Below are 26,622 nucleotides of genomic sequence, written 5' to 3' on the forward strand. Positions count from 1 at the left end.
CAGAAGGACCGCCCCCCTTGAATATCGCGGCGCATCTCAATCTAACAAGCCCTCGTTACCCTCAAAGCTGCTCTTTTCCCTGCAATTCTTGTGAGTGAGTGAATGGCAACCCCAGCAACCCTGATGCAGCCACCAGGCTCTCTCACTCCTTGCCCCCATCCAGTCAAATGCCAAACCATGTCAGTTCTACCTTCTTTGAACCCGCTCGCTTTCCTTCATCCTTGCTAAAACGATCTTAGTTTTGAAATCGGCTCTCACCTAGCCTATTTCAACAACTTCCTAGATGCCGTCTCTGCTTCAAATCTTATTTCCACCCCAAATCCATTCCCTGAAGCGAAGCAGTGCAGTGAATGTTTGAATAGCAGCTCACCAGCTGTGTGAACTTGGGCAATTTTCTTCACCTCTCAGCCTCAGTTTCTATCACTGCTTAAGTAGAAAGATTACACCCACCTGTAACGGTTGATAGGATGATTAAAGAAAGTAATACATGTATTGTGACCAGTGTTCCCCACATGGAAAGGCTGGGTTATGTATCTGGGGGAGGGGAGGGTACATGATGGATTATCAAGAACTACAAAAATAGTAGTATGATATGATGCAAGGTTGTAAGGCATTAGAATAACTTGAGCATTTGGGAAAACATTTTATACCAAGCCAAGTACATACTTTGGTATGCCATTCAAATCTTGTGTAAATATTTAAACCAGACTTCAATAAACAATTTTCTCCTGGGAGGTTGTGGCTTTTCAATATAGGCCTCCTAGACCTGCCCCCCCCCCCCCCCAAATACAAATTCTCTTTTCTTCCCAATGTACTTCCGGTAGAAAAGTCTAGAACCACTGTATGCCCTCAAAAAATGATACTATTAAATAGTCACTATCCACTTAATCTTCCAGTTGATCTGCACTGTCCTCAGGATGAAGTCTGAACAATGAACACGGGTGTGCAGAGCCCTGGTTTACCTCTCCAACTTGTCTACTCCCACACCAAAGTTCCACGGCACTGAGGTCGGCCCCAAGGCCTACATTTGCCTCCCTCATCGCTGGACTTTTGTCTGGAACCACTTTTGTTCCCTGACTTCTACCACCCCTGGCCATCCCCTACGTCCTCCTTTTCCCTGGCCAACTCCTGCGGTACATAGGTTTCAGATTAGCATTCTTTCCTCTGGCATTCCAGAGTCCAACTCCTCTCCCAGGGCTGGGCCAGGACCTCCCAGCGTGCTCCTTCCTGCTCGGTGCCAACTGTTAAGCTCCGTGAGGAAAGGGGCTGTGTTCTTTTTCCGCTGCACTACTCATCGCTCAATACAGACCTGTGAATTAACTCATGCATGCTGGTCACTAACTGGAAGGATTCCAAAAACAAAGGTCTATCAGCACTAACAACTGCGATTCCATCCCCTGAGTGGGAAAGGGTCCCAAGACTGGTCACTGCACTCTGGCCCAGTGCAAACTCCAGGACCTGGTCAGACTGACCCACAGGGACGCCAGCTTCAAAATACAGTCCAGGGGCACATTCTGAAGAATGACTACCACACCTGACTCGCGATGTGTCCCAGGGCGACGGACTGCCCCACGCCCCCGGGGCCCGGCCTAAGCTCCAGGAACAGCGCTGCGCGCATGCGTGGTGCCGCCCCCACCCGGAGGGGTGGGGCCGTCCTCACTGAGCGCGCGCGTGGGTTGGTCCGCGGCCCAAGAGGGGGTGGTCTAGGGACGCAACCGGTGTATCCCCGAGCCCTCTCATAAAGAAATGCAGCCTCCATTATGGGTGGGTGCTCGCTCGTCCCAGAGCGGCTCCTCACCCCTGCTCCGCACGCCGTCCTCACCAAAGGCCCCGCTACCAGGAAAATCAGCACAGCCTCGCCGTCCGCAGCGTCCTCGAGACCAGCCCAGGGCGCCAGGCAAGCGGCCGCTGGACACCGGAAACAGGGCCGAGGGGCGCACCGGAAGTCCCTCCTCTCCCTATCTAACTCCGCCCCATCCGCCAGCAGCTCCCTAACCGTTTAGATTGTCCGCTCAGTTCTGCTCCTTCAGCACCTTCCAGAGGGAAAAGTTGTTCTTCACATTCGCACTCTCAAGGGCGCGACCAGCCAGCCCCAAATGGAAGAGAAGAAACCAAAACCAACGCCTTTGCTCAGCAGCTATGTCCTACAGCACCACTGGTGAACCAAGTATTGAGTACCTTTCTTTGCCACGGCCTACCTCGCGCCACTACTTCTTGCCTCTTCTGGATGGATATCGGAAGTCATCTCCTTGATATTTTCCTTGAAATACTCAGTCTCCGGAGTCATTTCCTGCTTTGCAACCAGAATAGCATCTGGCACTTGTAGCTATTAACCACTTCCTTAGGCAGCGAGGTTCCTCTTTTCCTGCATCAGCTATTACAAAACCTTAAGCTGTCAACTCTCGCACCCTGCCTCTCATCAGAGAGCTACCACAGGTCTTGCCTGTCGTCCCTAGGGGAGCAGTTCCTTGAGGTACATGGAACCATGTCCCTCACTGCTCCCCTCCCATGCACATGTTGGGAGGCTCTACTTTGATCCCATTGCTGCCTTTGATTCAAATTAAACTCCTTCAGTGCAGTTGATCATCCTATGCAATCTCTATGAAAAGGACTAAATGAAAGACTTTCTGGAGCAGTCTGACATAATAGGATCACACTCTGGGACCCCTTGACTGGGGACCCATGCTGCCAGAACCCATCCAACATCCCCTCTGTCCAGAGCTGCAGTTGGCCATGTTGTGGGCTAGAACACTTTGCTTTGGAAAGTGTTTTCCTCCACACAGGGTCTAAGAGTTGTTTTTGTCTTATTATTCATATTTGCTAAGTCTATTTTCTATGTGAGGGCATGCTTGAAGGAAAACAAATTTCCTAGTTTACCCATGAGAACTAAGAGCCGCAACCAGATTAAAACAGCACTGAAGGCTTCTAAGCAAGTGGATAATATATCTATCTATTTATATAATATATCTATGTCTATAATATCTATCTACCCAAGACAATCTATATGTTCAATGCAATCCCTACCAAAATAACACCAGCATTCTTCACAGAGTTAGAGCAAACAATCCTAAAATTTGCATGGAACCAGAAAAGACCCTGAATTGCCAAAGCAATACTGAAAAAGAAAACCAAAGCTGGAGGCATCACAATTCCAGATTTCAAGCTGTATTACAAAGCTCTAATCAAGACAGTATGGTATTGGCACAAAAGCAGACACACAGATTAATGGAACAGAATAGAGAACCCAGTAATGGACCCACAAATGTGGGCCAACTAATCTTTGACAAAGCAAGAAAGAATATCCAATGGAAGAAAGATAGTCTCTTCAGCAAATGATATAGGGACAACTGGACAGTGACATGCAGAAAAATGAACTTGGACCACTTTCTTACCCCATACACAAAAATAAACTCAAACTGGATGAAAGACCTAACTGTAACACAGGAAACCATCAAAATCCTCGAGGAGAAAACAGACAACTTCTCTGACCTCAGCTGCAGCAACTTCTTACTCCACACGTCTTTGGAGGTGAGGGAAACAAAAGCAAAAATGAATTATTGGGACCACATCAAGATAGAAAGCTTCTGCATGGTGAAGGAAACAATCAGCAAAACTAAAAGGCAACTAACTGATGGAATGGGAGAAGATATTTGCAAATGACATATCAGATAAAGGGTTAGTATCCAAAACCTATAAAGAACTTATCAAACTCAACACCCAAAAACCAAACAATCCAGTGAAGAAATGGACAAAAGACATGAATAGACACTTTTCCAAAGAAGACATCCAGGTGGCTAACAGACACATGAAAAAGGCTCAACATCACTCATCATCAGGGAAATACAAATCAAAACCACCGTGAGATACCCCCTCACACTGGTCAGAATGGCTAAAGTTAACTCAGACGACAGATGTTCATGAGGATGCAGAGAAAGGGGAACCCTTTTGCACTGTTGGTGGGAATGCAGACTGGTGCAGCCACTCTGGAAAACAGTATGGAGGTTCCTCAAAAAATTAAAAATAGAACTACCCTACGACCCAGCAATCGCACTACTAGGTATTTATCCAAAGAATACAGGAGTGCTGAGTCGAAGGGGCACATGCACTCCAATGTTTACAGCAGCACTCTTGACAACAACTAAAGTATGGAAAAAGCCCAGATGTCCATCGACAGATGAATGGATAAAGAAGATGTGGTGTATATATATACAGTGGAATATTACTCAACGACCAAAAAGAAGAAAATCTTGCCATCTGCAACAACATGGATGGAGCTAGAGTGTATTATGCTAAGTGAAATTAGAGAAAGACAGATTTGATTTCACTCATATGTGGAATTTAAGATACAAGAGATGGACATAAGGAAGCAAAAACAATATAAAAACAAGAGGGAGATAAACCATCAAAGACTCCAGAGAACAAACTGAGGATTGCTGGCAGGTGTTGGGTGGAGGGATGGGCTAAATGGGTGAGGGGCATTAAGGAGGGCACTTGTTGGGATGAGCACTGAGTGTTCTATATAAGAGATGAATCACTAAATTCTATTCCTGAAAAAAAAATTTAACCCTGGTCTTTAGCAAACCAAAATATTGTGCTAACATTATTTTGGTATTGTAAATTAATTTTTTAAAACTGAATTATGAAAAAATTTTCTTACCAATGAATTATGAAATAACACGATAATCTGAACCAAATTTCCTAGTATTTCCTTCTATAAGCTTATGGAATCGTTTCCTAAAGATTAGTTAACTAAATTATTGTCTGCTTACTGTATTCTGTAATAAACGTGTTCCAGATAAATATATCTAACCTCAGCGGGGAAAAAAAAAACCTTGCATTTTTCTAAATGTTAACTCTGCCTGCAGTATGGACAGACGGGAGAGGGGCCAAAACATATGCAAGGTAAGAAGCTCCTACAGGGCTACAAAAGAGGTGCTTAAACTAAAATGTGGGGAAACAGACAAATTCAAGAGATCTTATGAGGTAAAATAGAAATTGTTGACAGATTAAATTGGGAAGGGAGAGGAAGGCATCAAGATAATTACTACGTTTCAGGCTTGGGCAATTCAGTAATACAAATAATGGTGTCATTCAAGAGAATGTGGAATTAAACAGGACTAATGGCTTCCTCCTTAAAAAAAAAAGGAAATAATTTTGCTTGCCAAAGGGCAAGAGGAGTAAAGAAGGGATGGGATATCTAAACAGATGGTAACTACACCTATGGAGGTGAGCACTGCATAATATATAGAACCGTTAAATCACTATGTTGTACACCTGAAAGTAGGAACATTGTATGTCAACTACAGTAATGAAAAACCATTTTCAAAGTTACTGACAAAAAAAAAAAGTGAGGGACTGAATTTGGAAAAGAAAAAGATGGTGTGAAAACCCAATAGGGGAGTGAAGAAGGCAGTGACAGAATTGAAACAAAAACAGTAGGATTATAAAACTCACCTTGATCAATACCCTTAGACACTGCCCACTATGTGTCCCAGGTTCTTGCACAGAATGTTTTCACAATGACTGGCATCTAATGACCAATCAAGGGCCAAGGAAGAGGTTGGCAAAAAATAATTCCATTTTGCTTAGTATCAAAATTTTATTATTGGTAATAACTTTGAAACCATGAGGCACTCAGAAAGTGATTTATTTCACCAAAAACATTTACTTCAGGAGAATATCTCTTTGGCTGAGGTACATCTAGAGTCAAAGGTTAGTGATGTGGAAAAGGTATACATATATACATCACCTGGAGCAGATTTCTGTTCTGAAATAGTTATTGACCAAGTTTGCAGATGAAGCAACCGGAAACAACTGAGGTTATAGGAAACTTGTCTTGTGATGAAAGGTTTTGCTTGGCATATTAGAAATATCCTGCTTCCCACTCTTTTTACTATTCAAATATATATTGCTTTCAAGTCATTTCATAAGTACATATACACTCGTGACAGCATATACCTATAGACCGCAGATCACATTGCCTACTCTATATACTCTTTTTTAAAGAGAACTTTTTTACCAATGTCTTGGTAACTTAAGAGTTTTGTGGAAGTGCCTTAGGAAGGGTGACAAGAGTAGGGTGGAGGTGAAACAATGGGCCTGGGACCCTAACTCTGCTTCAACTAGAAATAAATGGACTGCTCTTATCTGTTGTAGATAATGGAACATTACAGTTGTGTTCTCCCTTTTGCAATCTGGTTCTACCATTAACAAATTTGAAAACCACTGTACTTAATTAAGGTTTAGGGTATGGATTTGGTTAACATGTATATACTTGAGCCAAGATCCTTCATGATAGGTCAGAGGTGTACAGACATGGAATACATAAGGACCATAAACATGGATATGTGGAGTCTAGAACAATCACCAATTGCTAATACTGAGAATGGCTAAGGGAGAGGATGTAGGCAGGCAAGCAGACACTGAAGTTATTGTCAACTAAATGAGATACTGTGGTTACTGAATCACGGCTGCTCTGGGGAAATCGGGGCTAACCTGTGAACGCTTACAGACCTGCCTTCAAGGGCACTGAAGCTAGAATTGCATTAAGTGGCCTTCAGAAATGAAATATTTTGATGTTCAGTGCTTCACTTTCCTCAGAACCACTTTGCTACGGAATACTCTGATCCTGCCCTGCTGTGACTGCTCTCCAACAGACCGTGAACTCGGGCAGTGCCCTGCCACTAAAGGAACGTGAAGTTGTGCTGTAAAGTTTTACATGAGAAATGGCATCAGGTCAAGGTCTCTTTCTTCTTTCCTTCAAAAATTCTGTACAGCCTCAGAGTGCTCTCAAACAACTGCATCTTTTGAATCTGTCCAGTGGATTAAACTTGGGCTCCTGCATCGGATCTTTGTAAGGCCAAAAGAACACTGCCTCTAAGTTATATTCTATGTTAGTTACTCACATGAGCCAGATAATCAACTAAGAATCCCAGGTACATCTCTTCAGTTCAGCTGCCAGCCTGCGACCCAGAGATCATCTAATTCAGGCATGGCCAACAGGCATTCAATACCTGCTCCAAAGTTCTAGAAGTAACTTAAGTCATGGAATAAAAATTGCTCATGAGTCTCTTTGATGCAATCAGCAATTCAGTTAATTCACTGAAGAAAAAAAGCGTGATGTTTACTTCCATTAAACTTATGCTCAGTGATTTTACAGCAAAGCAAGTATAAAACAAGTGTCACACACGAAACAGGATTCAGTTAACACTGACAGGTAAGGTACAAAAAAACAAATGCTTGACTTGGAAATTTAACTTTATTTACAAATGTTGTCCTATAACAAAGATGGCATTCTATTCCTTTAAGCTATCATAACTGATAATTTCCAGAAAAAAGCCATTTACATAGTTTGAATCTTCCTGCATAAAACTGTATTAATGGATGAGCAAATATGGGATGGTCTAAGACATAAAAACAGAACGAAAAACTTATCTAGCATGACTCTCTATTGACAGACAGAATAAAGAATTATACCCCTTAGTTTGCTACTCCAAAACACGGAAATGTGATAATTTGGGGGAGAGGTAAATACTTCACAAGTCTTATATAATATAGTTTAATTGTGATCGTTCAGGATTGCTCTTGCAGCCTAATATTTATGCAGATTTTTTAAAAAGTCATTATTGAAAAAAGGGCGTAGACTTTTTCACACAGATTTTTCTACCAATGGAAATATGTAGAGAGTGGTCTGTTCTCATCATTCAGGCCAATTAATAAAATAACAAATGCACGAAAAAAAAGCACAACTATCATGTGACTATCTGACTCACAAAATTAGAATTCTCCCTGAAATCAGAGAGTATTGCTCAATAGTTCTATAAATTTGAATTTGTCACAGCCAAGATGATACACAGACAAAATAAAGAGTTCAAAGTAAAATTATCCAAATTACCTATTTATCATTTTATCTGTAGTAATCACTTTTAAAAAATCCTTTAAATTTTATGTAGGAAGATAAACACTCTCACATCATAGCCACGTCATGAGGAACTTCAAAACATTGAAAATTTATCCCTGAGAAGTGAGAGAGAAAAATCTCTATAAACGTGACAGTCCTGTACCCTTTTAACAATCTTTACCATAGCATGAACTTTTATTAACAGTTAGCAATCAAATGTATCCCAATCTTGGATTGTTACTGCCTCTGATGACCTAATTTTTTTTTATAATGAAATTATAAATGCAACATTTGTAAAAAAATCAGATAAATAGGACTCTGGTTTTATTGTCAGGTTTACATTTTTGTCAAGTGCAAGGACGACCAGCGAAGACACGTATATTCCAATAATGACCGAAGTAATAACTTCTGCTGGCATCTCTTCTTCTGAGTCTCCATTTCCCCCACTGTTCTTCACCCAAATAATAAGAGTAATACAATTGCAATTGAGTTTATTATTATCAATGGCACTGCAAAGAAAAAAAAAGTTTGTTACTATAAAGAAAATAGCAGAAAAAAAGTAATAGTTACTAGCATCCAGGAAGGATGAAAATCTCTACCAATGTCATTCATAATCATGTTGCAAACACTTGTAACAAAGGAACGTGCACTGGATCATAAGATCCAAAACTTATTATAAAGAGGGCTTGTGTGACTGGGGTAAGCGTCACCTGGTGCAACGAGATCAATACGAAGCATGTGTGAATGGTGCTGGTGCAATGCTGGGAACACAGCAGCACAGTGGACCCAGGCAGAAGTAGACCCACGTGGCTGTGACACTTGACGTTACAAATGAAGAGCACAAAGCGCCTGGGTGGCTCAGCCAGTTAAGCATCCAACTCTTGATTTCAGCTAAGGTCATAATCTCGTGGGTTGTGAAATCAAGCCTCACCCTGAGTGGAGCTCCGTGCTGGGTAGGGCTGGGCATGAAGCCTGCTTGAGATTCTTTCCCTCTCCTTCTGCCCCTCCCCGCCCCCAAACAAACAACAAAAACAAAGAGCAAAGACTCCAGTTTCACCACTAAATTTCTTAACTTTTATTTATTTAAGTAATCTCTACACCCCACATGGGGCTCGAACTCACGACCCTGAGATCAAGAGCGGCACGCTCCTGAGCCAGCCAGGTAACCCATTTCACCACTAAATTGAAAGTGAACTTATTTACCATTCTATCCAAACTTGTGATCAAAACAGCTAATAAAGCGGGAGAGAGAGAGGCCCTAATTTTAATTGTGTTAAATAAGTTTTGAACCCTTTTTTCTTCAGTTGCACTAAAATAATTTCCAATAGAATGGCAGACACAGGACTTTTCTTCTTCTCTCAAAAGCCTTGTAGGACTCTAGATGACTTTACTACTTGAAGCAACAGAATTTCCAAAAGGCAAGAACACTGCTTTCAGGTCTGAGAACAGGTTTCAGGTCATGCGAACAGATTCTACCACTGGGCATTCCATTTGCTTCAAGTGGTTTAGACAGAAATGAGAGGTAAACTAAGAAAGAAACCAGTAGCTTCTGAACAGTAAAGCCAGGCTAAAGAGAATAAAAACTGACACAAAAACAGTATGTGATGATGTTCACCCTCAGAAGCTTTGCTACTTAAACCAACACCGCAAAATTAAAACTTTAAAGAGTGTTTCACTAGTTTTTTTTCTTACCTCTCATCACAGTTCTTACAGATCGAATAAGATTCATTAGCTGAGATTTAATTCCTGGCTCCTCTCCGAATCCACCAATTCCCTGGTCTGTTCCCCAGCCAACTGCATGATATAAAAATGATTAGCTGTGTTAAAATTTGTTATGCACTCACCTTGCTTCCTCATTAGTCATCTTCTGAAAAATTAGCTTGAGTCATTGTTAAAGACATAAAATATAAAGGCATCTGACTTCAAAGTTATACAGTACTGATTAAATATTGTATATTCTTTACTTTTTTTTTTTTTTTTTAATTTTTTTTTCAACGTTTATTCATTTTTGGGACAGAGAGAGACAGAGCATGAACGGGGGAGGGGCAGAGAGAGGGAGACACAGAATCGGAAACAGGCTCCAGGCTCTGAGCCATCAGCCCAGAGCCCGACGCGGGGCTCGAACTCACGGACCGCGAGATCGTGACCTGGCTGAAGTCGGACGCTTAACCGACTGCGCCACCCAGGTGCCCCTATTCTTTACTTTTTGATAGCAGCAACAATCTTATTTCCAGTTTGATTTTATAAAGTACTATATTATATAGTACTTTATATATAAGGTCTAAATTATTCCACGATGTTTAATTCAGTGAATATGATTGTTGTGACATGCTGACTGGTTTTTTCCTCCTTTTGAAAAATTTTCTTTTAATATTTCTTTATTTTTGAGAGAGAGAGAGAGAGCACGAGCAGGGGATGGGCAGAGAGAGAGGGAGACACAGACTCCAAAGCAGGGTCCAGGCTCTGAGCTGTCAGCACAGAGTCCGACGCGGGGCCAGAACCCACGAACCGTGAGATCGTGACCTGGGCCAAAGTCGGATGCCTAACTGAGCCACTCAGGCGCCCCTTTCCTCCTTTTTTAAACAAAACATTTTCCAGGTCAAAACTGAAAAGCAAGGCATACTGTCAAACTCAATAATTAATTAGCTCAAATCAGAATTTCTAAGATCCAACACAATTATCAGTATGAAAATGTTGCAGCTGAGACATACGGGCTACATTACTTGAGGAAATGTTAAGGGACACCTAGCTGGTGGCGCTTGCTTAGGCTTTCTGAGAGCTGTGCTCCATCCCACCAGCAAGGGCAGGGGACTTTCCCCTCCATCACTCTCCTCATTTCTCAATTCAGAGCTGAGGAACCGAGCCCGCTACCCCACTTATTCTCTGTAAATGAGTCATTTACCTTCTTCTGCATCATTTTCCTGATATTATAAAACATTATTTTTTCCCCTTTACCTGCTAGTTCTTTCTTTATTGTCATACATTCTTCTGAAGACCTACAAGTCCTCATTTCTGCAGGCTATCTCTTGTCCGCATTTCAGGCCCACTTCCCACATCTTCAATTATTTTGTATCTCCCATGACTGTAGGGCTTAATTCCTGACAGGTTGGCCCTTAATCTCAAAGATGGTCTTTATTTTATACACGAAAGAACCAAGTCTCAGGTAATAAGACTGTAACTCATTTAGTCAACTTTTATTTGGTTGAAATAAAGGTTAAAAAATGGTTGTCTGCTTTTTTGCACTGAGATATGCTGTGGGATAAAAGTAATTTAAAAATCAAGTTCACGGGGCGCCTGGGTGGCGCAGTCGGTTAAGCGTCCGACTTCAGCCAGGTCACGATCTCGCGGTCCGTGAGTTCGAGCCCCGCATCAGGCTCTGGGCTGATGGCTCGGAGCCTGGAGCCTGTTTCCGATTCTGTGTCTCCCTCTCTCTGCCCCTCCCCCGTTCATGCTCTGTCTCTCTCTGTCCCAAAAATAAATAAAAAACGTTGAAAAAAAAAAAAAATTTAAAAAAAAAAAAAAAAATCAAGTTCACAACAGAGCTGATGTGTTCTAACTAGCACTCCCCCCTCAGGGCCTAGCTTGTGTTGTGCTGACGGCCTTCCCAGTCGGCAGGGGTGTTACTCTTTGTTGGGCTCCCCCAGTACAGACACCATCACAGTCCGACCCTACACCATCTCTTGCAAGACTCTTTCACCAGATGCCTCTGTAATCTAGCTGTCTTAACCCTGTGAGTTTTCTCCCTTAAAGGGTCAGATCTTTCTACCTCACAATCATGTGATGATTCCCACTGCCTACTGAATAAAGTTCAAACTCCTTAAACTCACATTCTTGCCCAATATCCCATCACCACCCTCCACGTGTTCCTCATCACTCTCAAGGCCCACTAATTGTGGTACATGTTAAAGACAGCTTCTGAGTCACTGCCTTCAGTGTCAGGGCCTTTCCGACATTCCTCTCATATCATAATGAACCTTCTTTCTCTTTGTTCCCCAAATAGCTGACTGACTGTAGTGACTCTGTTCTCCTTCTTGGTTAGCTGTTTTCAAGTGTCTCTCATTCGACTGTATAAAACCCTGGAAGACAGGGACTAAATTTATACTTTCTTCACCTTCCCACTCTCCCGCACCCTCACCCCACCGCAAGTACTTAGTGAATGTTTGTAGAATTGAAGTGAATTATCTGGGTTAATCTGGGACAAGGTGAAATTAGGTAAATTCTAGGACCACAGACGAAGACTTCCAAAGAACTCTACTTCTTAATTTTTACGACACAGCAAGTTATAACATGAACAAATCAATCCATTGTAGCTTTAGGGGAGGGGGGCAGGTCCTCCAATATTAAATGTATACATCTATCCAAGCTAAAAATAATTGTAGAAAATATACCTGCATCTTGCCTGGGCAACGTTACCCTTCCACCTCCAGACGTACTCTCTCCAGCAAGCAAATGTACTTATGCTGCTTTCCCAGCATTTGCTTTTAATGTATTACGAATTTTACTACAATGTCTTTCCTCCAAATAACTGTCTCACTCTTCCAGCAGCTCAGCCAGCATTCGCCACTGAATGGCAATCCTCTTTTTGTAATTTAAGTTCAAACTGTGGCACCAGCCTTCACCTACTTACAGTGTGGCAAAACGATTTCATATCAGACTCCGCAGACACACAGGACACACAGCATGACGTCCCACCAGCAGCGGTGTCAGTGTCCAACCTGCATAACCGCTACAGGAAAACTTCTATGGGAAAGCAACATGGCTGGGATAACGGACTTACAGAAGCCTCTGTGACAGTTCTGCACGACGAAAATGCAGTGTGGTTCTGGTTCAACACGATGGGGTCGGGGAGGAAAAAGTTGACCCTGACCCTCCTGGGGTCCCTGGCTACTTCCGAAAATTAAACTGATAAAAACAGATAAACAGCAGAAAAGCATACAAACTCTATTAACTTTTTACATGTACCTGGGAGCCTTCAGAGAAGGCTTCAGTCACTTCAAAGAAGTGACCAGAGCGGGAAACTTTTGAGACAAAGAAACAATACATTTGTGAAGAACTGATAAGATAAAGGGAGTTTGACCTGAGAATGGGGGTAATAAATGGGGGGAAAGTAACAAGGTTTGTTTATATAGTCTTGCATTCTGGTGAGATCGGCAAGGGAGACTAAGCTCCTGCTTTGGGAAAGGAGGGCAAGGCGGGAGCAGATGGGGAGGGTGGCCTTCCTGTGTCTGCCATTCTCTCAGACTCCTTCAGCTGAAAATACTCAATACTGCCAAGGTGTCATAGTCTGGGGTAGCATGTCCTGAACCTTGAACCTCATCAATGGATACACACTTTTATCTTAGCCTTCACCTGTGAAACCCTACTAAAAATGACAACAGAGAATACAGACTAACAAGAGACACGTTTCCAGGCCAGAGAAGTCAATCAAAATTTGAACAATAAGAAATAAATGAAGAAGAGTGACTGACTCTAAGAGAAAGCTAGACACCTGCACCCTGCAGGAAGTGCACAATGGAACACTGAGGTGAACGGTGCTGAGACTGAAACCCTGGGAAAGTGAGAGGAAGCTCAAAGCGTCGGTGCGGACAACAGGAAGGAAAAAGAGGACTCAATGAGAGTCCACAAATGAGCAGTGGGCTGCCCCCTGCCCTCCCATCTCCGTCCCCGGACTGACCTGACAGAAGGGCGTGCCACTCACACCATCAAAGGCAAGAGGTTCACTCTCAGCAGAGAACCAAAGAAGCTCCAGAGTGAGGGGTATCCAGTGTGAGCAGAAGGAGTGAAAATCTGCACACCGAAGTGTCAGGCTCTTGCCCATTTTCCCCGCGCACCTCTAAGTCTGATCACGGAACACTGACATTCTGCAGGCAAGAAGTTAGAAAATTACTCTGGTAATTGGCCAGCGACCCAGGAAGAAAGACTTCAGATACTGATATCTGGGGGGGGGGGGATCCTCAGCAAAACAGACAACTTTAAGCACCAGTGAGGCCCACCAGCAAACAAGCCCCAACCACACCCATGGCTTCCAATGAGCCCCTCTGAGCCTTACACTTAAAAATGAAGTCAAGGGGCGCCTGGGGGGCTCAGACGGTCAAGTGTCCAACTTCGGCTCAGGTCATGATCTCACAGTCGGTGAGTTTGAGCCCCGTGTCGGGCTCTGTGCTGACAGCTCAGAGCCTGGAGCCTGCTTCGGATTCTGTGTCTCCCTCGCTCTCTGCCCCTCCCCCGCTCGTGCTCTGTCTCTGTCTCAAAAATAAATAAAAACATTAAAAAAAAAAAAATGAAGTCAAAAAGAAACAATCCGTAACATGGAAAGAGAACAAAAACAGAAAAAGAGACTCGGAGGAAGAGACAATGCAAGAAGTAGAAGAAAACATTTTTACTATTCATGTATTTACAGTGACTGGTTTAATTTTTTATTTCATTTTTTTAAGTAATCTCTATGCCCAACATGGGACTCAAACTCACGACCTCAAGATCAAGAGTCGCATGCTCTACTTACTAAGCCAACCAGGCACCCCACAACACATTTTTTAAGATGAACATCTATAGAGAGTAAAGCTATTGGACCTATGGAACAAGAACAGGATGCCATAAAAAAGAACATTAAGGAATCAAGATGGAGCTCTTGTTCTTGCTATGTTAGCATCACAAGTTCAAGAGGTTGACAGATTAAGTTGAGAAAACCTATTCGACAGGCTAACAAAGGGTATATACCTGTCAAAATAACTGGAGTTCCAGAGAGAAGGAAAAACAGGAAGAAATTATCAAAGAAATATTAAGAGATAATATTATAGAACTGAAGGACATGAGTCTTTAGGCCAAAAGGGCCCAATCAGAGAAGAGCTTAATGGGGGGGCAGGGGGAGGCACACATTGTACATTCTCAGACCTCTGAAGATAAGAATACCCTAAAGCCTTTCAGAGAGACCAGTCAGGTTGCACAAAGAATCAGGAAACAGAATGGCATCAGACTTCTTAACAGCAATACTGGAAATTAGAAAATTAAGTGAAACAATGTCTTCAAAAAAAGCTCTGAAGAAAAATTAGTCCCAATCTAGAATCCTATAACCAAACCACCAAAAAAAAGCTAGAAGAATGACAGCACGTTTTTTTTTATTGTTCAGCTGTGAGCAATATTCAGTGATAGTAATGTTAAATATGGAATACAGATATCACCAATAATTGGCTGAAAATGGGAGAGATGGGGTAGGGGAAATGTGTATGTACTTGTGCTCACACAAGAACAAATGTGCTGATGATGGTATAATTATACTAAAAACCCTTCCACAGCAGTAAGTCAGGGATTCGAAACTTGGAAGAGTTGAAAATAATTGCTTTTAAGAAATGAAGCTCGGGGCGCCTGGGTGGCGCAGTCGGTTAAGCGTCCGACTTCAGCCAGGTCACGATCTCGCGGTCCGTGGGTTCGGGCCCCACGTCAGGCTCTGGGCTGATGGCTCGGAGCCTGGAGCCTGTTTCCGATTCTGTGTCTCCCTCTCTCTCTGCCCCTCCCCCGTTCATGCTCTGTCTCTCACTGTCCCAAAAATAAACAAACGTTGAAAAAAAAAATTAAAAAAAAAAAAGAAATGAAGCTCAGGTTGAAGAGATGGGGCAGGAGGCTTCTATCTTTCTTTACAAACAGAAGAGCTTTTTGACTTTAAACACCAAACACACTATACATTACACTGATAAAGAAAAGTGAAATTTCAAAAGAAAGCCTGTAAAGATGTTCATCCACTGGAGAATCCCCTCTGCAATTAGAAGTTCCTCTGCAGAGCATGAACCCCCTGAGGGCAGAGACAGTCGACAAGTAGAGAGGTTTCATTCAGGAATCACTCTGAATATTTAAAATTACATTTTAAGACAAGCTTTAATGATGAATCACAGGAATCTACTCCCAAAACCAAGACCACACTGTATATATACACTGTATGTCAGCCAACTTGACAATAAATTATATATATATATAAAAAAAATCAAATCAAGTCAAACCAAACCAGCTTTAAATGGAATTGTTGGTTTCATTTCCTTCACTTGCTTTTCGGAAGTTATCATTACTAAAATCAATCCTTTCCACCCACAGCCACAATCTCTCAGATCTAGGTAAAAAGGACTTGTTTCTACACACCCAGTTTTTATCAGAAAACATAATTTCTGGGGCACCTGGGAGGCTCAGTTGGTTAAGCATAGGACTTTGGCTCAGGTCATGATCTTGCTGTTTGTGGGTTTGAGCCCCGTGTCGGGCTCTGTGCTGACAGCTCAGAGGCTGGAGACTGTTTCAGATTCTGTGTCTCCCTCTCTGTCTGCCTGTCCCCTGCTCACAGTATGTCTCTCTCTGTCTCCAAAATAAACAGTAAGTTATCAGTTAGCTTTAGCCTAGTCTCTATTCTCAAGTCCCTAGAATGAAAACTAAATTTTGGGTAGAGAGTAAATCATCTGTCTAGATATTCTATAGACAAATACAAGAGTGACAAGTAAAAGACCAGGTGCCATGGATTATTCTTTTATTCTAACAAATAGCTTTCCCTCCAACTGCTACTTAGGGAGTCTCGGTTGTTTTCCTAAGGAAACTGGCCAAAAGCTTTAAAGAGTTTTGTCCTTTTTTTTTTTTTAAGGAGAAAGATTTAATTCTGCAGCTCTCTTGACACTTCCATAGCTAGAGGGCCTAGAAAAGAATAAATGATAAGACCTGCCAGCACTGGCCAGCTGCCATAATTTTAGGAATAGAATTAAATATAAAAGTTACTTATTAGCAAACACCAAACATGTTCTTCTGCTGCCCAGACTTCAAAAAGTCATACATAAAATAGCAATCCATCCAGATTGAACCAAAAAACTTCAGCTAAATACATTCTGAAGAAAAGCATTAGCTACTGTTCTGAGGGCTGGCTGACCCTGGGCAAATCTCAGTCTCTCTAAGATCAGTTTCCATATCTGCAAAAGAGATGAGTGTGCTTCACTTTGTCAATGTCACCAAGTTTGTATGTGAATCAAATGCCATCACAGACGTGAAAGTACCTAATAAACTACACAAAGAACTCTGCTAACATACGTTTTAAAAAATTACCTTGATTAAGGGGCGCCTGGGTGGCTCACTGGGTTGAGCACACAACTCGATTTCGGCTCAGGTCATGATCTCATGGTTGATGGGATCAAGCCCTGCATCAGGCTCTGTGCTGACAGCGCGGAGCCTGTTGGGATTCTCTCACTCCCTCTCTCTCTCTCTCTGCCCCTCCCCCGCACATGCAAGAGAGAGAGAGAGAGAGAGAGAGAGAGAGAACGAACTCTAGCTCTCTCTCTCTCTAAAAAAACATTAAAAAAAAGAAAAAATTACTTTGATCAACAAGATCAAGGTTGAAGTAAACGATCTGGTACACTTGGACTAATCTCTCGTGGGTCCACGTAATTCTCAGCCCAATGTAATAATTTCTGCTTAATCTGTGATGAAATTCAACAAATGCTTTTCAGGAGTATATATTTACAGACATATAGTTACAGATCTCACTACTCTAAACTCTAATATTACATTGGCTTTGGAGCAGTCACTTAAACCCTGAACCAAAATACCTTGTAATAATATTTTAATTACTTGTGATGGACTGAATTGTGTTCTCCCCACATTCCTGTGTTGAAGCTTACGTGGAGATGGGGGTCTTAAGGAGCTAAGTATGGTTACGTGGGTCATAAGGGCAAGGCACTAATTTGATAGGACTGTGGCCTAACAAAAAAGAGGAAGAAAGAGATCTCGATTCCCCTCCTCACTTCCACCTAGCCATGTGAGGACACAGTGAGAAGGCGGCCATCTGCAAGCCAGAATACCCCCACCAGAACTCAACCATGTTGGCACCCTTATCTCAGACTTCCAGCCTCTAGAACTGTGCGAAAATAAATTTCTGTTGTTTAAGCCACCCAGGCTATGACATTGTTATGGCAGCCAGAGTGGACTCATAATGTTTCATGTACGGAATGCTTCTTTTGTAGCACTCATAACTACTACTGGACATGATCCTCGTCAAAGGGATACATACTGGGCACCATAAGCAAAAACTAGTAAGAATAATTTGGACAGGTATTAAAATACACTATGTCTTTTTTTTTTTTCCTTGCACAAAAAGGGAATTTGTGTCATTGTGAAACACTAGAGGATACAACACATTCTCTGCACTGCAATCAAAATACTGGTTCAACTATTTGAATAAACATACAGCTCTCAAATCAGGAATTGCAAGAATACGATAATGGTAACATTATTCAGTTACTTAGAAAATACTCACTGACTGATGGAATTGTAAAAATGAGAGAGTCCCTGTCATCAGCCTACTGGAAAAGACGGAATGAAACTGCAGTGGTGCTACGGCCCACGGAATAGGTCAGTGATGGTTTCTGGGAGAGGCAAATGGCAAAGATATGCCTTAAAGGTCATTCTGACCTAAGTCAAAGTCACTGAAGGCGGAGAAGTATGAGTAGAGAAGAGAGAGAACCATGGTAAGAATGGCACATGGGGTAAATACTGCAGAAGGGTCAAAGAAGGGAAGGAAAGGGAGGAAGGGACACATCATAATGTGATGTGAGTTTAGAAGTCACACGAGGAAGTCTGACTTTTATGTTAAAGGCTATGGATGTTAGAAAATTCAAGAATTTCAAACCACTGAGGAACACGTTCAGCTTCTCATGGAGGGTAGAACAAAGAGAAACAAAATTGGAGGGAGGGGACCACTGAGGAGGTTACTATAAAAATCTAGGCAAGAGTTAAGAGCTTACATAAACAATATTTAACAAATACTTAAAATATTTTAAAATTCTATTTTAAAACATAGTTTTTTTTTTTACTATTTAACTTTTTAAAATCTTGTCAAATTTTTATTCAAATTCCAGTTAGTTAACATACAGTACAGTATTGGTTTCAGGAGTATTCAAGTGCTTCATCACTTACAGACAATACCCAGTGCTCATCAGAAGTGCCCCCCTTATACCCATCACCCATTTAACCCATCTCCCACCCACCTCCCTCCATCAACCCTTAGTTTGTTCTCTATCATTCAGAGTCTCTTATGGTTTGTTTCTTCCTCTTTCCCATATGTTTTGTTTCTTAACTTCCACATATGAGTGAAATCATATGGTATTTGTTTTTCTCTGACTTATTTTGTTTACCACAATATACTCTAAGTCCATCCACATCATTGCAAATGACAAGATTTCATTCTTTTTGATGGCCAAGTAATATTCCATTGTGCATATATATCACATCTTTATCCATTCACTAGCTGGTGGACATTTGGGCTCTTTCCATAGTTCGGCTAGGTATTTTGTTTTTTATTATTATTATTATTTTTTTTTTTTTTTTGTAGTAGTAGTAATCACATGAGGGTCAAACTCACAACCGAGTCCTACCGTCCTCTGACTGAGCCAGCCAGGCACCCCTAAATAAAGGTGTTGTTGTTGTTATTTTTAAGTAGGCTCCATGCCCAATGTGGGGCTTGAACTCACGACCCTGAGATCAAGAGCTGTATGCTCTACTGACTTAGCCAGCCAGGCGTCCCTTAAATGTTTTAAAACAGCTTATCCACTTAAGGTATGACAATGTAGGTTTTTCCTTAGCTCTGAGACCATATTCAAAACACATGTTCAGATAAAATATCTGTGCTACTTCTGGAGAGAAGAGGAAATAAAGACAAACTTCTAGGAGGCAAAGTATTAACATTTCCGGGGCATTCCAACGGGTTTGTAGCAGTGATTTTCATTTAGGGGCAAAAAGCTAAGTCACCTGCAGAAATTTTGGAAAAGACACTGGTGAACTTCACTTCTGGAAAATATTAATGCAGGTCTGGAGTAAGGTCTGGGCATTGTATTCTCTTTCAAGATCATTTTGGCAATTCTGGGTCCATTTCCTTTAGAAGCAACGTGTCAGTTTCTGTAAAAAGCCAACTGGAATTTTGATAGACATTGCATTAAATCTGTACATCAATAATATTAAGTATTAATACTAAGTATTAATATATTCATCTTTTTAAAAGTTTATTTATTTTGAGAGAAAGTGAGACAGAGAGAGAGAGAGAGAGAGAGAGAGAGGAATAGAGAGAGAGCAGGGGAGAGGCAGAAAAAGAGGGAGAGAGATAGAATCCCAAGCTCTCTTGCAAAATAAAATTTTTAAAAAATGGGTAGAAGATTTGAATAGACACTTTTTTAAAGACACAAAAATGGTCAACAAGTATAGAAAAGGTGCTCAATATCACTTATCATCAGAGAAATACAAATCAAAACCACAATGAGAAATCACTTCACACCTGTTAGAATGGCCATTATTAAAAAAAACCCAAAAAACAAAAAACAAGAGATAGAGACACTTGAGGAGCTCAGATGGTTAAGTGTCTGACTCTGGATCTCAGCTCAGGTCATGATTTCGTGGTTCGTGGGCTCGGGCCCCCCATCAGGCTCTGCGCTAACCACGCAGAGCCTGCTTGGGATTCTGTCTCTCCCTCTCTCTGCCCCTCCCCTGCTCGCGCTCACGTGCTCGCTCTCTCAAAATAAAAAACAAAAACAAACAAACAAAAAACACCCAAACTGTAGATGCAGGGGGAGGGGGGGAGAGACAAGATATAATAAATGCTGGCAAGGATGTGGAAAAAGGGAACCCTTGTGCTTGGTTGAGGGAAATGTAAATGGGTACAGTCACGATGAAGAATAGTGTAGAGGTTCTTCAAAAAAATTAAAAACAGAACTACTACATGATCCAGCAATCTCACTTCTGAGAATGTATCCAAGAGATGAAATCACTATCTTGAGATATCTGCACTCCCATGTTCACTGCATTATTCACAATAGCCAAGAAACAACCTAGGTGCCCACTGACAGACGAGCAGAAAAAGGAAATGTGGTGTATATATAAAATGGAGTATTATTCAGCCACAAAAAAGAGAAAGCTGTCATTTGTGACAACGTGAGTATATCCTGACAGTATTACAGCAAGTGAAATTAAGTCAAAGACAAATATTGTATCATCTCACTTACATGTGGGATCTACAAACATCAAATTCACAGAAATAGAGTAATATGGTGGTTGCCAGGGGTTGAGCAGTGAGGCAAATGGGAAGTTCCTGGTCCAAAGGTACGAACTCAGTGATAAGATGAGTGAGTTCCAGGGATCTAACGTACCGCGCGGTGACCATGGTTAACGATACTGTACTGTATACCTGAGAGTTGCCTTGAGAGAAAATTTTAAATGTTCTTGCCCCCACAACCACAACAACAAAATTACAATTATGTGAGGTGAAGAACACTATCTGCGGTAATAAGCGTTCCGCAGTATATCCGTGTAGCCAACGATCCTCGTACACTTTCAACTTATGCAACGTTAGACAGGCACACCTTGCGTCATTGCTTGCCTTTATTTCACTTCCCCGATACTGTGTTTTTTACAAATTAGAGGTTTGTGGCAATCCTGTGTCAAGCAAGTCTAATGGTGCCATCTTTCCAACAGCTCACTTTTTGTCTCTAGAGGTGTCACATTTTGGTAATTCTCGCAGATCTCCGTCTTTTTATTATCGTATTTGCTATGGTGATCTCCATTTTATCACTTTCCACTCACTTCTCAACACATTCCAATTTGGATTTTATCCACAGTTACAGCCACCTGTGTAGAATCACCAATGACTGCTATTACTCTGAATGCTTAGGACACTTTTCCATCCTTATTCCTCAGAACGTTCCACTGGCGTACTACCTCTCCTTCTAACACTCCTTGGCTTCTGTGAAACCCACTGCTACGTGTTCCCTCTTCTCTTGTTTTGCTCACTCAGCAACTTCTCCTGTCAGTTCTCCCATCTCTACGTAAACATTAAATACTCAAAGAGATTCTGGGACTGTCCTGGTCACCAATTCTCTTTGTCATCTATTCTTTCCCTGAGAGATTTTCTCTCTTTACGTGGTGGCTTCATTCATCACCTGTGCTCGATAAACTCAAATGCAATCTCTCCTGTGACTCTTGCTTCTGTTCTATAGACTTAACTCCAACAGACTATTCCACATCTGCACTTGCCAATTCACAGAAATCTCAAACTCACCACGTCCAAAACTTATTTCACTATCTTTTCACCTTCTTACCCACCACTGCTGCCCTCATTTTTCTTCCAGTACTCTCTACACCTTGGTAAAGGTACTATGTTTCACTCAGGTGCTTAAGCCAGAAAACCAGGAGATCTTTGACTCTGACTTTTTCTTCCCTCCCTCATTCCCAACATCCAAACAGTAAATCCCGCTTTTTCTACTTTCGAAATATCTCCCGATCGGTATTAGTCTCCGGGACTACCATAACAAAGTGCCGCAAACTGGATGGCTTAACACGACAGAAATTTATTTTCTCACAGTTCTGGGGACCGGAAGTCCAAAATCAAGGCGTCAGCAGAGTTGGTTCCTTTTGGGGCCTCTGAGGAACGTTCTCATCTATGCTTCTCGCAGCTTCTGGTAGTTACCGGCAATTCCTGGCATTTTCCAGTGTCCAGCTACATCCCTGCACTCTCTGCCTCTGTTGTCACTTGGCCTTCTTCCCCCTGTGTGTCTCTCTCTCTCCATATATGGACACCTCATTGGCCGTCCTCATCCAGTGTGACCTTCTCGATTACACCTGAAAGACCCTATTTCCAAATAGTGTCATCTTCACAGGTACCAAGGGTTAGGACTTCAATGTATCTCTTGGGGGAGAAAAATCCAGCCCCCGTAAGATCTTTTCTACTTTTCTGCATAGTATACTAGTGAGGAGACAGACTTCTGAGTCAGAATGCCTAAGGTGAATCCTAGCTCTGCCACTTTCTAGCTGTGTGATCATAGAAAAGTTACTTCCTCTCTTTTGCGCGTCAGGTTTCCCATCTGTAAAGTGGGGATGAAAACAGTACCGATCTCACAGGGCGTTGTGAGGGTTACACGAGTTAATAATCTAAGCAAAGCACTTGATACAGATCCTGGTACGTGGTGTTCAGTGTTAGTTATTATTACACCCACTCAACTGATGTGACACCCACCATTTCTATTTGCGCTGTTTGAAATGGTGCCTCCCACACCCACTATTCTACCCTGTTCAGTCTGTTCTCCACACTGCAGTGAGAAGGATCTTGCAAATAACACGAATCTGGTCATGTCACTACTCTGTTTAAGACCTTGTTTTCACCTGCCCCAGTTTTCACACTCAGTGTTACTCCTCACCCTCCCAACTTCTCCCAACCTTTAGCCTTCACCGAATTAACGTTTACTCACTTATCAGATTTTGGGTTAGACCCGCTTCATCCACGAAGCTTTCAAAGATTCACACGTCAGCGTTTCCCTGCACTTCTGTTTCACAATACTCTGCATACGTGTCATTATTCCTTGTTCATTTTTTAATTTAAATGAACTTCCATTAGAAGGGCAGGGGGACTGCTGTAACCCCACCTCCTAATTACATGGGCCCAGCCCACAGAGTGTGCTCAACAAATCTGAAGGAATAAATGGGTCTGAGTTTCAGTGATTCACACAGATATGTCTGGTACGCTTGCAGACAAATGATGGTATCCTTTGTGTATCTGGCATACCTGTGCAGATAAATGACGTCACATCACAGACTATCCTGTCTTAATTTTGCCTCATACAGCAAAAAGTGGCCTGCGCGGGATGGCACGCAAATCGCTGTATTGTGAGTTACCAGCGGACATAATTGTGTCTTCATCTTGCTATTCTTAAATTCTAGCCTGGCACATTGTAGGCATCCAATAAGCTGTGCTGCATAAACTTTTCTAGGAACGTGGGCAGCTGGATGTCCTGATAATCCGAACACTGTCCCTTTCCTCCTATCCGCAAAGACCAGGAACCCTACGGCCCTCCATCAGTTCATTCTTCTAATTACCCACACTCCAAAATGAACCACGCCCCTCCCTCTGTACCTAAAAACTCAGATCCCAGGTTTCTGACCATCAAAAACAGTCAAAGACGAGTGCATTAAGTTACTAACCTAAACAAACCGCAGGGGCAGGGGCGCCCCTGGGTCTTCTGTATCCCTCCCCATCCCGACCCCGGGGGTCCGGCACACAGGGCGCACCTGTTAAACAATCTTCACCCCGTGTTGAGCTCAAACTCGGTGAGACGGAAGTGGCTCGGCTTCCTCCCTTCAAGGAAGGGCCCTAAGAGTAGAGCCCTCGGCCTCCCGTCGGTCCCGGCCCAGGCTGTCCCCTCCCGCGGCCCGACCGGGCACCGCTCCCCCGGGGCTCCGCCGCCGCCTCACCCCCGCCCCCCAGCCCGGCCCCGCGGCCTCACTCACTGTTCTTGAGGAAGCGCTCTTCGTGCAGCACGGCGATGGCATTGACGCAGAGCAGGGCCGCCTGCAGCAGCGAGTACAACGTAAAGGCCATAGCCTCCCGGAGCCGCCCGAGGCCCGACCGTTCTTTCTCCCGCCGCCGCAGGGGACGTGGCGCCGCCACGACCAGCGCTCTCCTACGGGAGCCGGGCAGGCCCCAAACGCGCTCTCCCAGAAGCTCCGCCCCCATCCGGCTAGGACCCGCCCCACGCTCACGTCAGCCAGGCGGGTCGGCTCCGCTGTCTAGACCTGTGAGGTCCAGTGCCGTGGCCAGCCACGCATGGCTGCTCAAAGCTGGAAATGTGGCTGGCGGCGGTTGGGGTGCTGTAAAGTGGGAAAGACTGTACACACGGGATTTCAAAGGCTTAGGACGAAAACAAGAACGTCAAATCTTTCGTTAATTTTTAAATGTTGATTGCCTGTTGAAATATTTTAAATATATTAGGTAGATAAAGTGAATTGTTAACATTAACTTCTGCTTTTTTTTTTTTTAATGTGGCTATGAGGACATTGTTAATGACATGTGAGGCTTGCATTGTATTTCTTTTGAAATACACTGTACTTGACACTCCCCAGAGCTGTATGGGATGCTAATATTCCTATTTTACAGATGAAGAAACAGAGGCTTTGGCAAATACATTTGTTAAAAATTTAAAGTGAAAATGACATGTACTAAAATTACTCAGTGAGAAACAGTCTATCTTTGATCAAACTAGCCAGGCCTCTATTGAGCCCTCTTCTCCACTAGGCCTCAACCTCAGCCTATGGAAACTAGACTCTCAACACAAATGATTTCATCCACTTTCCTGCCCCTCCCTTAAACGGTAGCATAGTTCCTAATAGCTGAAGGCCACATCCTTAGGATGACCCCAGCCCCCCTTAAAGAAAGCTCAAGGCTGCCCAAAGTATTTACTGTTTGTTCTAGCCAACCTGAAAATAGGCCCCTGACCATCCTTTCTTGCAACATTTTACTTAAAAAGGCCTACATTGTGACTCCTTCCTCTGTGCCTTTGACATGTATATGTATTTCCTGTAATTCAGGAGTGTCTTTCTGACCTGAAAGCCATTCCTTTAAAATATAATCTTCAGAGAGAATAGGGCCTCTTGTTTCCCAGTGTCTGTGGGAGGGTAGAATCCTAACTTTGGTAATTGCCAGCCAACAGTCCCAACTGGCCAGTCAACATTTATACTGACCACCCCTCTGTCATTTTTCCCATCTTTTGACTTTACAGAGCCCCTGTTCACCTCCTTTTCTTCTCTCTCATTCTCCCTTTAAAATGCCCTGTCTTGGGGCGCCTGGGTGGCTCAGTCGGTTAAGCGTCCGATTTCGGCTCAGGTCATGATCTCACGGTCCGTGAGTTCGAGCCCCGCTTCGGGCTCTGTGCTGACAGCTCAGAGCCTGGAGCCTGCTTCAGATTCTGTGTCTCCCTCTCTCTCTGACCCTCTGCCGTTCATGCTCTGTCTCTCTCTGTCTCAAAAATAAATAAACATTAAAAAAAAATGCCCTGTCTCCTCTGTACAAATTAAAATTGAGTTCAGTTCACATTCGACTCTCTTTCCTATTCCTCTCAGTAGTCTCAGTATATTACTGATTAAAATCTATCTTTACCATTGTAACTGGTGTCTAGCTTTGTCTTTGACAGCAGCAGTAAGAGGCTGAGTCTGATCAAGTTGAATTTTAGATATTGAGGCCAAGTATGCAAATTAATCATCTCCTGAACTTCTCATGGTCCCCTAAAATAGAAAATAGAAAAGCAGCACATTAGTCCCAGAAAGGACTTTGGAGGCCCATGTGCTGCTGCTGGAAGAGACACTAGTCAAAAGAAAAAGAAAAAAAAAAAAAAAAGAATAATTAGTTAATCTGCCAAGAAGAAATTAAGCTTAAATAGGCCAGCTAGTTAGTATCTATAGGGAAGAAGAAATGTATCATTTCCCACAGACACACATAAACACCATCTCCAAAATCGGCCCTAAATGCAAATCAGGTAGGGAGAGACCCAGGAGGATAAAGAAAATAAAAGAAACCACAGGATACCAACAAATCCTCCAGTTTCTGAAGGCCCACAAAACTTGACACTGGTGATAGAGAAGGAAGGTTGTTCCTGTAAGTGGATAGTGACCAATCCAGGATTTCTACCCTGGGCTGGGAGAGGGGAGATGGCATCCAGGGGGACTTGCCTGGAAGCTTTGCTTCTGCAGTGAATCATAGGTTTTACTCGATTGTATACTTAATGAGGAGGAGGGTCGTGGGGGGATGCCTGGAGATTTGGGGGATAGATGCAGAGGAGGTGGGGTAAACCTCTCACAGTTACCTCTTTGTGTCACCCGCCCCTGGGTCACAACTCACGTGATCCAATTCTTTTATTTTCAAAAGAATCAGGTTAACCTCTCTGGGCCTCTGTTAC

The 26,622-nt window shown here is 42.7% G+C and overlaps 2 protein-coding genes across 9 annotated transcripts in view; both read right to left on the reverse strand.

The window, feature by feature from the left end:
- Positions 1-2,197, reverse strand: part of HDHD2 (haloacid dehalogenase like hydrolase domain containing 2) — a 37,383-nt gene extending 35,186 nt beyond the window's left edge. For 2 of the 8 annotated variants that reach the window (XM_025931324.2, XM_086682904.1), the window contains exon 1: positions 1,823-1,950. The gene's annotated coding sequence lies outside the window, so the exon portion shown is untranslated. The other 6 variants (XM_086682906.1, XM_086682902.1, XM_025931325.2 and 3 more) reach the window with 4 other exon arrangements.
- A 5,042-nt stretch (positions 2,198-7,239) lies between these two features.
- Positions 7,240-24,373, reverse strand: IER3IP1 (immediate early response 3 interacting protein 1). The gene is made up of 3 exons (XM_086682907.1): positions 24,182-24,373; positions 9,593-9,694; positions 7,240-8,409 (listed from the first exon to the last, which is right to left on the reverse strand). Exons 1-3 carry the CDS (start codon positions 24,270-24,272, stop codon positions 8,354-8,356), a joined length of 249 nt encoding a protein of 82 aa, XP_086539033.1. The 5' UTR covers positions 24,273-24,373; the 3' UTR covers positions 7,240-8,353.
- Positions 24,374-26,622: the final 2,249 nt, after the last annotated feature.

This window comes from Puma concolor, chromosome D3 (genome assembly GCF_028749965.1).
Source record: "Puma concolor isolate L17-30 chromosome D3, mPumCon1.1.hap2, whole genome shotgun sequence".
Taxonomy (NCBI): domain Eukaryota; kingdom Metazoa; phylum Chordata; class Mammalia; order Carnivora; family Felidae; genus Puma; species Puma concolor.

What these genes read in the sequence shown, in the direction of transcription:
- IER3IP1 (XM_086682907.1), bottom strand. Translation starts at nt 24,272, where the DNA reads ATGGCCTTTACGTTGTACTCGCTGCTGCAGGCGGCCCTGCTCTGCGTC. An exon ending in AGAGCGCTTCCTCAAGAACA is followed by an intron (nt 9,695 to 24,181) that starts GTGAGTGAGGCC and finishes TATATCATGCAG; the next exon opens with TTGGCTGGGGAACAGACCAG. An exon ending in TGTAAGAACTGTGATGAGAG is followed by an intron (nt 8,410 to 9,592) that starts GTAAGAAAAAAA and finishes TTTTCTTTGCAG; the next exon opens with TGCCATTGATAATAATAAAC.